This window comes from Mandrillus leucophaeus, unplaced genomic scaffold (genome assembly GCF_000951045.1).
Source record: "Mandrillus leucophaeus isolate KB7577 unplaced genomic scaffold, Mleu.le_1.0 Scaffold8, whole genome shotgun sequence".
Taxonomy (NCBI): Eukaryota; Metazoa; Chordata; class Mammalia; order Primates; family Cercopithecidae; genus Mandrillus; species Mandrillus leucophaeus.
In genome coordinates this window covers 622,892-636,961 of record NW_012108696.1, presented here as the reverse complement: position 1 = coordinate 636,961, position 14,070 = coordinate 622,892, and the positions used below count along the sequence as shown (strand labels likewise).

General features: G+C 57.4%; 1 protein-coding gene across 1 annotated transcript in view; it reads right to left on the bottom strand.

Moving 5' to 3' along the window:
• Positions 1-14,070, bottom strand: part of NFIC (nuclear factor I/C (CCAAT-binding transcription factor)) — a 116,616-nt gene that overhangs the window by 8,957 nt on the left and 93,589 nt on the right. The window contains exons 8-10 of the mRNA XM_011967450.1: positions 5,926-6,058; positions 2,389-2,573; positions 1,140-1,293 (exon numbers count right to left, since the gene is read on the bottom strand). Coding sequence (XP_011822840.1) covers positions 1,140-1,293; positions 2,389-2,573; positions 5,926-6,058 — 472 coding nt within the window. The remainder of the gene's footprint in view (positions 1-1,139; positions 1,294-2,388; positions 2,574-5,925; positions 6,059-14,070) is intronic.

Below are 14,070 nucleotides of genomic sequence, written 5' to 3'. Positions count from 1 at the left end.
CCGCCACCTCGCCCGGCTAGTTTTTTTTGTATTTTTTAGTAGAGACGGGGTTTCACCGTGTTAGCCAGGATGGTCTCGATCTCCCGACCTCGTGATCCGCCCGTCTCGGCCTCCCAAAGTGCTGGGATTACAGGCTTGAGCCACTGCGCCCTGCCAAAGAAGCCGGTTTTTATGGGCAGGCAGCCCGGGTTCTGGCAGGCAGTGGGGCCAGGGGGAGGAACGCCGGGGCAGGGGGAAGAGGAGCTGAGGGCGCACAGAAGGAACCACGGCCACCAACTGCTTGGGTGGGGTGGGGGAGTCTCATTTGGAGAGTGAGGGACAGAGATGCTCAAAAAGGGGGGTGAGGGGCAGATGGAGTCCATGGGGAGAGGTCTCTGGGTTCTGAGATGTCTGGCGCCCTGTGAGGGTGGGTGACCCACTCAAGCCTGCATGGGGGTCATGGGACAGTCTGGGGATAGAGCCACTGTGGACGAACGGGGTGGACCTCAGGACGAGGATGCCAGGACCAAGGGGCCATCCAGTGGCCACCCAGAACCATATCCAGAGGGCGGAAAAGTCTAGAAGGTGCAGTGGCCAGCAACCCAGGGGCTTCTGGGTCAGGTGGACAGGCAAAGAGGGTCCCATTTAAAGGTGTGGTCCAGTCCAGATCACCCAAAGGAACTGCGCCTGGCGTAGCTCCTTCCTCCCCAAGAAGCCAGAACTCTGGAAATGTTTATGTAAAACGTCCTGATTTTAAAATGATAACAACTGTTCTCCTTTTCCACAAAAGACCAGTCTGGGGGTGGAGTCTGGCCCTTGGGCCACCACTGTGAGATCCATGTCCACTGTCAGCTGCTTGACACACCAGGGAGCGTTTCTGATGGCCCATGGTGGGCACCGGGGTCCCCCAGGCGACTCGGCGAAGGGGACAGACCCTGGACTCTCACCCTGGCCCGTGGCTTGGTCCGGTCAGCCCCTAAGGCTGCCTCAGCCCCACATGGGCCCAACCATGTGGCCCCAGGCTGTTTTCCGGAGACCCACCAAACTCGCCAGGCCCCGCAGGGTCGGGCCTGACCTCTGACCTGGCAGTGGGGCTGGGGAGGGGACAGGCCCCCCTGCGGACATCCGCCCCACCAGGGCACCACTTCCCGCGTGCTTACAAGGCGAGGTCGGCGACGTGGCTCCTCCCTCGGAGGTGGTGGCGGGTTTGGTGGCAGGGGGGAGCGCCAGCCGTGGCAGCCCCGGGGGCGGAGGTGCCAGCATCTGAGCAGAAAGGCAGTGGCTGGGCATTTTGAGCTGACCACTTCCATTTAACTGGGGGAACAGAGAGACACGTGGTTAAGGGGTGGGCTCCCCCTCTACCTCGGGCTGCTGGCGCCGGCCGCCCCCGGCTCTGTGCACGGCCCCGGGCGGGATGGCAGGCTGGGGGAGCCAGAGCGTGGGTGTGACCATGGCGGGTTTGGTGGGTCTGAGGACGGCCAGAGGTGGAGGGGCCTAGGGACGCCCGCTTACTGGTGTCATTCAAAGCCCGGCACTGCTGGGGCCACACTCACTGCATCTCCTCTGTAAATCCCCTGCACGCCAACTCGACTGAGTTCCTTCCAAACAGTGCCACTGCCTCCTAACAGCAGGGTCTCTGTGTTTTTCCTAATTCATTACGAGCACGCCATCATCCACCATCATCCACGGCCCGGCCCGTGGTTCCAAAGTCCGAAAAGCTCTGAACACCCAAAGCTTCCTGTGGAGTCTGGCAAACGCTATCTCGCTTGAACTGAGTTTGGTGGGTTTTTTGCAATCAATTTCTTCCTGCCCCCTGCCCCAAATCTTTTTTCCTTTTTGAGACAGGGTCTCGCTGTCACCCAGGCTGGGGTGCAGTGGCACAATCAGAGCTCACTGCAGCCTCGAATTCCCAGGTTCAAGCGATCCTCCCACCTCAGCCTCCTGAGTAGCTGGGACTACAGGCGCCCGCCACCATGCCTGGCTAATTTTGAAGTATTATTTTTTTGTAGAAACAGGGTCACGCTATGCGCCCAGGCTGGCCTTGAACTCTGGGCTTATGCAATCCTCCCACCTTGGCCTCCTAAAGCGCTGGGATCACAGGCCTGAGCCGCTATGCCCAGTCCCTCCCTGCCTTCTGTTAACACGAGTACCACTCACGCAGTTGCTGGGACCTGTGGGTGCTACCCAGACCCCACAGGGTGCGACGTGACGTGTCTGAAACCCTGGCATCCGAAAGCATCTCAATTCTGACCCAATCCAGCAGCTTCCCAGCACGACAGAGGAGGGGACTTCAGAGCCGAGTCCCCAAGACCCTTCAGAGCAGAAGTTGTGCCTTTGTGTGAGCACGTGGCCCCCAGGAGGTCACCCGGAGCTGCCAGGAGAGGCCCGAATGCGCCCCGCCCGACTCACCGGTCCAGGTTGCTGGCTGGCTGGGTCGCAGGCCAGCGAGACAAGATCTTTGAGCGGGTCCTGGGGGTTGAGATGAGGTGGGTAGCGGATGGCCGTGTGGGGGAAGTAGGTGGAGGCCGTCTGGGGCAGGATGGACGTCGTAGGGAAATGCAGAGCGGAGGACGGGTGGGGGCTCCGGGCGATCCCTGCGGAGACAGTGGGAAGCGGGGGTTACTTGGGGGCTCCAGCTGGTCTGTGCTCTGTGACCGTGTAACTGTGTGTCTGCGGGTGTGATTCCTGCCTGCATCTCATTGCGTTTAATAACAACCAAAAAAAACCCCAGCCGCACTGACCACATTTACACTCAAATTCCCTGACTCCCACGGCAACCCCAATGGGGCTGTGATATTATCCTGTGTTTTAATTTAATCTTTTAGTTTTGTAGATGTAGAGGTCTTGCTATGTTGCCCAGACGGGTCTTGAACTCCTAGGCTCAAGCAATCCTCCCTCCTCGGCCTCCCAAAGTGCGGGGATTACAGGTGTAAGCCACCAAGCCCGGGTTTTTTCTCTTTTTTTTGAGACAGTCTTGCTCTGTCGCCCAGGCTGGAGTGCAGTGGTATGACCTCAGCTCACTGCAGCCTCCACCTCCTGGGTTTAAGCAATTATGCTTCAGTCTCCCCAGTAGCTGGGATTACAGGTGCACACCACCACGCCCGGCTAACTTTTGTATTTTTAGTAGAGATGGGGTTTCACTGTGTTGGCCAGGCTGGTCTCGAACTCCTGACCTCTGGTGATCTGCCCACTTCGGCCTCCCAAAGTGCTGGGATTACAGGTGTGAGCCACCGCGCCCGGCCCCATCTTTTTTTTTTTTTTAACAGAGGATGACAGGGTGGCCTTCAGGGGATGTGTCACCTGCCTGAGGCCACACGGTATCAGGTGGCAGTCCCGGAATTTGAACGCAGCCCATCTGGCTCCATGGTCTATACTATAAACCTGGGTTTGGTAAGCTCTTTCTGCAAATGGCTGAATAGTGATTTTTTTTTTTTAAGAGATAGAATCTCGCTTTGTCACCCAGGCTGGAGCGCAGAGGCATGATCATGGCTCACTGCAGCCTCAACCTTCTGACTTCAGGTGATCCTCCTGCCTCAGCCTCCCGAGTAGCAGGGACATGTGCCACCACACCTGGCTAATTTTTTGTATTTTTAGTAGAGATGAGGTTTCATCATGTTGTCCAAGCTGGTCTCACAACTCCTGGACTCAAGCAATCCACCTGCCTCAGCCTCCCAAAGTGCTGGGATTACAGGCATGAGCCACTGTGCCCGGCCTAAATCCAGCATGTAAACCCCGTCTCCATCAGCCATCACTCCTCACCCCCTCCCCCAGCCCCAGCACCCACACATCCCCTTCCTGCCTCTGTGGCTGGGTCTGTCCTGGACATTTCATAGAAATGGGATCACACGCTGTGTGGCCTTTTGTGTCTGGCTTCTCTCACTGAGCGTGACGTCCTCAAGGTGGCCTGTGTCAGAGCCTCGTGCCTTTTCATGGCTGAGTCATATTCTATTGTGATGCCTGCCTTTTCCTCTTTCTAAAGAGTTCAGTGATTTTTAGTATTTTCACTATTTATAGCAGTCACTCCCCCGTCTCCCTAGCCTCTGGCCAGATAGTAAATATTTTTGGCTTTTGGCCACGTGGTCTCTGCTGTAATTACTCAGCTCTGCCGAGGCAGGGTGGGAGCTGCCACGGGACATATACAAAGATGTGGTCGTGGCTGTGTGCCAATAAAACTTTATTCATAAGAACAGGCAGCCGGGGGGCTGGCGTTTGCTGACCCCTGGGCCAAATGACTGCTTTGATTTGGGTCTGCCTCTCTGTGTGCATGACTGCGTAAAGAACTAAATATTTTATCACTAGAACGTGGGGTAGTAAGCAATATTTGAGGCTTCCTACAATTGGTCCCGCTTAATCCCAATGGCAACCATGGGAGGTGATTTTTTGTTTGTTTTGTTTTGTTTTTTTGAGATTAGAGTCTTGCTCTGTTGCCCAGGCTGGAGTTCAGTGCGCACGATCTTGGCTCACTGCAGCCTCTGCCTCCCAGGTTCAAGAAATTCTTGGGCCTCAGCCTCCTGAGTAGCTGGGATCACAGGCATGCATCACCACATCAAGCTAATTTTCATATTTTAGTAGAGACAAGGTTTCACCATGTTGTCCAGGCTGTTCTTGAACTCCTGATCTCAGGTGATCTGCCTTTCTTGGCATCCCAAAGTGCTGAGATTAGAGGCGTGAACCACCGTGCCTGGCCGAGGTGGAGATGTCTCTCTCTCTTTTTTTCTAAGACAGAGTCTCGCTCTGTCACCCAGGCTGGAGTGCAGTGGCGGGATCTCAGCTCACTGCAAGCTCCGCCTCCCGGGTTCACGCCATTCTCCTGCCTCAGCCTCCCGAGTAGCTGGGACTACAGGCACCCACCAACCACACTCAGCTAATTTTTTGTATTTTTAGTAGAGATGGGGTTTCACTGTGTTAGGCAGGATGGTCTCCATCTCCTGACCACTTGATCCACCCGCCTAGGCCTCCCAAAGTGCTGGGATTACAGGCGTTAGCCACCGTGCCTGGCCTTGTTTTTTTTTTTTTTTTTTGAGACAGGGTCTTGCTCTGTTGCCCAGGCTGGAGAGCAATGGCGTGACCTCGGCTCGCTGCAACCTCTGCCTCCTGGGTTCAAGTGATTCTCCTGCCTCAGCCTCCCAAGTAGCTCGGACTACAGGTGCACACCACCATGCTCGGCTAATTTTTGTATTTTTGGTAGACATGGGGTTTCACCATGTTGGACAGGCTGGTCTCGAACTCCTGACCTTGTGATCCACCTGCCTCGGGCTACCAAGGTGCTGGGATTACAGTCGTGAGCCACAGAGCCTAGCCTTTTTTTTTTTTTTTTTGAGATGGAATCTTACTCTGTCACCCAGGTTGGAGTGTAGTGGCACGATCTCCGCTCACTGCAACCTCCGCCTCCCGGGTTCAAGCAGTTCTCCTGCCTCAGCCTCCCAAGTAGCTGGGACTACAGGTGTGTGCCACTATGCCTGGCTAATTTTTGTATTTTTAGTAGAGACGGGGTTTCACCACGTTGGACAGGCTGGTCTCGAACCCCTGACCTCGTGATCCACCTGCCTTGGCCTCCCAAAGTGCTGGGATGACAGGCGTGAGCCACTGCGCCGGGCCTCGTTGGCAGCTTCTGATCCTGCCTGTCCTTCAGTGTCTGGGGTTGGAATGCGGGGATTAGATTGAGACAGGGGATGAGGGGAGTGAGGTGAAGGGTAAGCCCCGGGTTGCAGCCTCTTCTTATACAAAGGGGGAAACTGAGGCCCAAAGAGACTGAGTCCAACCTCTCAGCTGGGCTGGGACAAGGCCCTGGGCGCTGTCCACTACGGCACCTCTGTGGTTTTCTGCCCACCTAGAAGGCTACAGCAATACGACTCATGGTCAGACATCCAGTGGGACTTCTCTGGCTGTGAGAGGCCTGAGCGCAGGGCCCGCTGCCCCTCCCTGCCAGGGGCCCATGGTGCTCACCGCTGTGCACGGCGATGACAGGCCGGTGGTGCTGGGTGAAGCTGGAGAGGCGGGGAGAGTCCTGGGGGGACGGGCTGTTGAATGGTGACTTGTCCATCTCTGTCTTCTTCACCGGGGACGAGATGCCTGTGGAGGGGATGGGATGAGAGAGTCACAGGCTGGTCACATCCCAGGAGCCCTGGACCTTCCCCAAAGCCAGCCTCCAAAGGGATAGGAAGCCTCATCACCCTGCCTTCTCTTCTCCCAGAATCCTGAAGGGGAGAGGCTGTGAGCCCAGTACACGGAGGAGTAAACGGAGGCTCAGAGCAGAGAAGGGGCTGGCCAAGGTGGCACGGCCAGGGGATGGAGAGCTGGGTACCAGCACGTGCCCCTGGGCCTCGCTCCCACCTGTTGCCTACTCTCCTTCCAGAGAAATGGGAAGGCTCAGGACTGCCCCATCACCTAGAAGTCACCCGAGCCCTAGAGAAGGCGCAGGGAGGGCAGAGACAGTCAGATCCGAAGCCCAGTTAGACCCTGACTGGCTAAGTGCGCGCGGACAAGCCCCAGCTCAGCTCTGCCTTCCTTCATCCACACGGGAGGAAGGAATGGAGCCTCCCGGGATCTGAAGTGAGGTGCATCCACCCTCTGCAGTGCCTTGCTGGCGTCACTCTGCAGACAGGGGCCTTACTACCTCCCAGGCTGCCTGGGACAGAAGCCGCGGCAGCCCCCAGCTTAGTAGCTCAGCCCCTCACACCTTCCTCAGTGAATCAACAAATGAAGAAATAGATGGAGGCCGGGCACGGGGGCTCACGCTTGTAATCCCAGTGCTTTGGGAGGCTGAGGTGGGCAGATCACTTGAGGCCAGGAGTTCAAGATCAGCCTGGCCAACATGGTGAAACCCTGTCTCCACTAAAAATACAAAATTAGGTGGGCGTGGTGGCGGGTGCCTGTAATCCCAGCTACTTGGGAGGCTGAGGCAGGAAAATTGCTTGAACCTGGGAGGCGGAGGTTGCAGTGAGCCCAGATCACGCCATTACACTCCAGCCAGGGCTACAGAGCCAGACTCTGTCTCAAACACAGAAAAAACAGATGGATAGCCGGGCGCGGTGGCTCACGCCTGTAATCCCAGCACTTTGGGAGGCTGAGGTGAGCGGATCACGAGGTCAGGAGTTCGAAACCACCCTGGCCAACATGGTGAAACCCCGTCTCCACTAAAAATACAAAAATTAGCCGGGTGTGATGGTGGGCACCTGTAATTCCAGCTACGCGGGAGGCTGAGGCAGGAGAATCGCTTGAACTGAGGAGGCAGAGGCTACAGTGGGCCGAGATTGCGCCATTGCACTCCAGCCCAGGCAACAAGAACGAAACTGTGAAACTCTGTCTCAAAAACAAACAAGCAAGCAAACCAACCAAAAACTGATGGATGGACTCAGGTAGGCTCACCCACCAAACACTGCTTCCCTTCCGCTCCAGGCACCCCCCTGGAAAGCCCCTGGGTGTGGGGGAAGCAGGTGGTCCACGGTTCAAACCCCGGCTGGCCATGGGGCTGTGCAACCTGGGGTGAGCCACCACATCCACCGCTTTTCATAAAACAGGGGATTCTGTAAAGCTCTGGAATTTCCATCGGGAGCAGTGTGGGAGTGGCAGCTGTAACGACTGCGCCAGGGGTGCCTGTGTGGGTGAAGCCCACGGCCGTCCCGGATCCCTGGGCATCAGGGCATTCTCTGAGGATGCCTTCAGCCCAGCTTTCCGAGGGAACGTCAGCCACCCAGCTCGAAAAATGTTAGTTACTGGAGGAGCCACTGCTGCTGCTATTTGGGGTGAGTGGGGAGATGTCAGGGTGCCCCTTGACACTTGCACCCTGTCTTTAAAATGAAGTGGGAACACAGAGTCCCAAAGAGGGCCATTTTGGGTATTTCCAGAAGGCTGGGGTGGAGTCCTGGCTCTGGCGCGGACATGCCTGGCCTTCCGGGACGGTGTCTTTTTTTTTTTTTTGAGATAGAGTCCTGCTCTGTCACCCCGTCTGGAGTGCAATGGCGTGATCTTGGATCACTGCAAGCTCCGCCTCCCAGGTTCAAGCAATTCTCCTGCCTCAGCCTCCCGAGTAGCTGGGATTACAGGCGCCCGCCACCACGCCTGGGTCATTTTTGTATTTTTAGTAGACAGGGGTTTCACCATGTTGGCCAGGCTGGTCTCAAACTCCTGGCCTCAGGTGATCCGCCCACCTTGGCCTCCCAAAGTGCTGGGATGACAGGCACAAGCCACTGCGTCCGGTCAATTTATTTGTCACCCAGGCTGGAGTGCAGGGGCACGATCACAACTCACTGTAGCCTCAACCTCCTGGGCTTAAGTGATCCTCCCACCTCAGCCTCCCAGGTAGGTGGGACCGCAGCCATGCACCATCATGCCCAGGAAATATTTTTTTTAGAGATGAGGTCTTGCTATGTTGCCCAGGCTGGTCTCAAACTCCTGGCCTCAAGCGATCCCCTTGCCTTGGTCTCTCAAAGTGCTGGGATTACAGGCGTGAGCCATAGCACCTGGCCCCAGGGAAGCTTTTTCAAGTGAGGGCTAAGGATCACATCTCGCCTGAAAAATGCAGTGTCCTGGGCCCTACCCTATCCCTGGAAATGGAATCTCAGGGAGGTGTGCCCTGGAGAGCCACAGTTTTAGAAAGGATTTTTACATTTCTTTGAAGGTAAAACATATCTACTGAGACCATCCAAACAGGGTGATGAGTTTAGCGTCCCTTCGACCTGGCCCTTGGAGTTCCTTACCTCCAGGGTGTCTCAGGTGGGCACTGCGGACACTGGGGCCGGATCGCTTTCTGGGGTGGGGCTCTCCTAGGCACTGCAGGGTGCTGAGCAGTGTCCCTGGCCACCACCCACTTCATGCCAGGAGCACCCCCCAGTTGTAACAACCACAGATGTCCCCAGACATCACCAAAAGTACCCTGGGGAAGAATCACCTGTGGGTGAGACCCTCTGGGTTAGGGGATCCCATGGACCCTCCATGAGACTGTGTCCCATGATCCTCTGCCCTGCTGAGGTCCCAGGAGGCTGCACACACTGAAATCCACACCGAGTGAGGAGGGAGAGAGGAGGTGAATCCCAGGAGCTGGGGTCCCCCTGGTTTCTACCATCTGCCCTGTCAGGAGCTTCTCCTGGTGTCTGGTGTGAGCAGTGACATAACTCAGTATTTTCCAAATAATCCGCACAGGATTTCTCAGTCTCGACACTGCTGATGCGAGCCAGATCGGTCTCTGTGGAGGGCTGTCCTGGGCACTGCAGGGTGCTGAGCAGCATCCTTGGCCTTCACCCACTCCACGCCAGGAGCACCCCTCAGCAGTGACAACCATGGATGTCCCCAAATGTGACCTAGTGTCCCCGGGGGATGCCCTGATGAGAAACGGTGAGGGTGTCACCGTGTTTTGGGTCTCCTGCTGATGGTTCCACAGGTACCTCCAGGCATCTGTGTGGCACAGCCCCTCCCCAGCCCTGTCCCCACCTCCTCTGTCCTCCCAGCATCGCTGTATCCTTCCCCGAATGGGGTTACCACTCAGGGAACTTCTGTCCTCTCTGATGGCTGCAGCCCAGAGGGAGCCCAGATCCAAGACCCAGCCAGGGGGGACACGCAGCTCTTCATCTGCTTTTGTCGCTATGAAACCAGCTGTCCCACGGCCCTGCACACATCATGCTGTGAGGAGTGAAGGTGTCGCCGGGACACATCCCAGAAGCAGGTCAGCAGTTTGCGGGGACCCGGGAACACCCGGCTCTGGAGGAGACTGGCACCCAGGACACCCACACGGGGGGCAGGAAGGATGACGCCTCCACTCATGCCCAGTCTGTGAACACTCATGGGGGAACACTCCTGAGGCCCTGGGCATGGAGGCTGAGTCATCCAGAGAGGCCCCACTGCCCAGTGGGATGCCATGAAGTCTGTGACCAAGCTGGGCCCCAGCAGCCAGGCCCGGGCTTTTCTAGGGCAGGAGGATGTGGCAGGAATGAGAGTGGCCTGGAGGCAGGGAGGCCGGGCTGGTCCTGTCGGCATAAATGTGTGGGTATGTATGCCTGTGCACGTGTGCATGTGAATACATACATATGCATGCATGTATGTGTGTATGCCTGCACGCATGTGCATAGATGCATGTATGCGTGCATGTCTGTGTACGTGTGTGTACACATGTGAGCGTTTGTGCACGTGTGCATGCCTGCATGTTGCCTGTATGTGTATGCCTGCACATGCACGTTCATGTCTGTGTATGTGTGCAAGCCTGTGTGCGCACATACGTGTATGCATGCGTGCATGTCTGTGCATGTCTATGCATGTGAATGCGCACATGCGTGTGCACTGTGCATGTGAATACATGCACACGTGTATGCCCGCACCTGCATGTTCATGTCTATGTGTGCGTGCATGCATGCACGCACATGTACACGTGTGTGCAAGTATCACGCATACATATGTGTGCATGTCTTGCACAGGTGCGTGCATATATGAATGAGCATGCACGTGTGTGTGCAAGCGTGTATGAGTGTGTGTAGGGCCTGGCAGCTCCCTGCAGGCGCGGGCCACGGCGGGAATGAGGTTAGGGTTGTCAGACGCTCACTTAGGAGGATTTCCTAGAACAGCTTGTCCTGGATGGAAATAGTCTGGCTCAGACTCCACCCCCCGCCGCCACATCCCTGCAGACACCGCTAGAGCTTCCTGAGATGGGGCCAGCGGGAGCCAGGGCAGGGCAGGAAGGAGGGGGGAGCGCAGCCCAGGCACTGCGAGAAAGAATAACCCAGCATGCTCCCGGCAGGCTCTGCAGACACTGACTCTGCACCCTGCCTCCAAGCATCCTCCGTCTGTTCAGCAGGCATGCCTGGGACCCCGGTGGGACCTCCCTGTTCAGCCAGCGGGCCTGTGCGTCCCCCACCCATCTCAGTGGCCCTCTTTCCTCTCAGGGAACACATCCGTATGCCCCGCCCCGCATCCTGCATGCCCCGTCTGAGAATACTGACTGTAGGGAGCACGCAGGCCCGCGGGCTCCCCCGTCAGAGCTTCTTCATGTCTGTTTAACACACACGCCCATCTGACCTCCTCTCTGTATTTAATGAAAGGTCCTCATCACCCCTGTCGGGGCAGCCATCTGTGTGCTCGACAAGCCCATCTCCCACTGAAATGCCTGCTCCCCCAGGGGGCCAAGGCCCACTCTTGCTGGGCCTCTAGGGTCTGGGGTCAGGAGGGGGCCCTACACAGGGCGCGTGGAGTGGACAGAGGCACCGACGCAGGTCATGAATCTGCTGAGGACAGCGGTGACCACTGGGCGTTGACAGTGCACCAAGGCCTCCTCTGGGCTCTGTGGACATTTGGGACCGGATCGTTCTCTGGGGTGGGGCCATCCTGGGCACTGCAGGGTGCTGAGCGGTGTCCCTGGCCTCTCAGGTGTCCCTGGACCCACCCTCCATGCTAGGACCACCCTGCAGTCGTGACAACCACAAATGTCCTCAGATGTCACCCAGTGTCCACTGGGGGCAGGATCACCCCTAGGTAAAACCCCCTGGCTTAGAGGATTCCATGGACCCCCAAGAGACTCTGCGTCCCATGATCCTCGGCCCTGCTGAGGTCACAGGAGGCTGCACATGTTGAAATCCACACCCTGAGTGGGAGGGAGAGAGGAGGTGAGTCCCAGGAGCTGGGGGTCCCCTGGTTTACACCGTCTGCCCCACTGAGAGTTTATTCTGGTGTGAGTAGAGGGCAGACTTTTTTTTTTAAGACAGGGTCTCGCTCTGTTGCCCAGGCTGGAGTGCAGTGGGGTAATCATAGCTCACTGTAGCTTTGATCTTGTGGGCTCAAGAGATCCTCCCAACCTCAGCCTCTCCAGTAGCTGGGACCACAGGCACACACCACCACGTGCAGCTCATTTGGTATTTTTTTGTAGAGACAGGGTTTCCCTGTGTTCTTAAACTCTTGGGCTCAAGTGATCCTCCAGCCTTGGCCTCCCAAAGTGCTGAGATTACAGGCATGAGCCACCGTGCCCAGCCTCAGTTTTTTTTTCACATTAATTAACACAGGTTTCTCAGCCTCAGCACTGCAGACATTGGGGCCGGCTCATTCTCTGGGGAGGGGCTGTACTGGGCACTGCTGGGTGCTGAGCAGCGTCCCTGGCCTCCACCCACTCCATGTCAAGAGCACCCCCAGTTGTGACAACCACAGATGTCCCCAGACACCGGCCAGTGTCCCTGGGGGTGGGGCAGCACTGCCCTGGGTGAGGACCTTCTGTGAAGGCACCAGCCTCCTCGCATTATGTGGTCCTCATAGCTGCCCTGTGCAGAGGTTACAGGAGCTGCACCCATTTCACAGATGTGGAGGCTGAGGCCTGATGGGAGAAGTCACTCACCTAAAGCAATAGAACCAAGCGTGGGTGGAGGTGGAGTTGGAACCCAACTCTGTCCCTCCCCAGGCCACGCTCCAAAAGGGATGGGCAGGCTGGGCTCGGTGGCTCACGCCTGTCATCCCAGCACTATGGGAGGCCGAGGTGGGAGGATCACTTGAGGTCAGAAGTTCGAGACCAGCCTGGCCAACATGGTGAAACTCCGTCTCTACTGAAAATACACAAGTTAGCTGGGCGTGGTGGTGGGTGCCTGTAGTCCCAGTCCCAGCTATTTGCAAGGCTGAGGCAGGAGAATCGCTTGAATCTGGAAGGCAGAGGTTGCAGTGAGCCGAGATCACGCCACTGCACTCTGGCCTGGGCAACACAGCGAGATTCTGACTCAAAAAAAAAAAGGGATGGGGGAAGCCCGGGGTGACAGAGGAGAAGAATGGATGGGGGCTGCCTGCCCTGCCCTGTGTAGTAACCGCCTGTGGATGGGGCCTGTGTCACCTTCAAATGGAGGCTACACCAGCAGCAAAAACAAAGCACCGGGGGGCTGCTTGAAGACGCCTTCCCTCCATCCCACGCAGCGGGGTAAGCAGGGAGGCCTCAGGGGGAGGCGGCCAGGAGAAAGGGCACTCCTGGCCCAGGCCCCAAGCGGGCAGAGCCTAGAGGCTGGAATGTGGGGCCTGGAGGCGTGCTGTGGGGGTCTTGCCTGGCAGGATCCACCCCAGGCCTTTGTGAGCCTCAGGGTGGGGGGCTGGCTGAGCACTGCCCGGAGAAAAGGCCCCAAGGCTGCCAGAGGAAGGGAGAACTGCTCTAATCAGCTTAACCCCCTTAATGAGCGGCTAATTGGGGACTGTCTAGACAGGAAGCTGGAAAGGCCGGGGAGGAGGAGGAGGAGGGGGAGGAAGCACAGGAGGAGGAGGAACATCCCAGGGTGGTGGCCAGGGGCCAAGGGCACCTTCGGGAGAGACCCTGCCCGCCTGGGTTCCTGTTTTGTGTCCTCCCTCTGCGGAAGCACCCAGCCTGGGACCACCTTGCAGGCTGCAGCAATAAGCCTGAACCTTCCATGCCCCCGGCCCCTCTGGCCCTTCCCTTGGGCCCCCTGGCCCTTGCCTCGGTCCAGCAATGAGGTTACAGCTGGGAACCTCAGGAACCCCGCTCCAGCCCAGGGGCCAGGCCTGTTCTGAGGCATCCTCCTTGGGACTTCAGAGGCTGCGAAACGTTTATCGATGCAGGCCACAGCGATGGGGAGAGGCCCAGGAAGCACTGGGCATAAGCTCAGGGCTCTGCCCCTTCCTTGCTGTGGGACCTTTGGGCCTCAGTTTCCCCACTTGTCAACTGATGGCCGGGGCAGCCCAGATCTCAGTGTTGCCGGGGAGGGGAAATAACCCAGCTTAGGACATCGCAGATGTCCCATAAAACAAAGAGAGCGAGGTGCCCTGAGTGGGGCCGCTGGGAACGGCCACGTGGTTCTGTGTCCCTGTGCACCTGCTTGCTGCGGGGGTGACCTGGAGCGGGTGACATCACCTCTCTGAGCCTCGGGGTTTCCCTCTGCAAAATGAGGAGCCTGCCAGTCCCCTCCGGAGTGCTGTCTGGGACTAAAATGTTGGGAAGGGACATAGAGCCAGCTGGGTGTGGTGGCTCACACCTGCCATCCCAGCACTTTGGGAAGCAGAGGCAGGAGGATCCCTTGAGCCCAGGAGTTTAAGACTAGCCTGAGCAACACAGGGAACCCTGTCTCTACAAAAAAAAAAAAATGCAAAAAATAGCCAGGTGTGTTGGTGAGTGCCTGTAGTCCCAGCTAC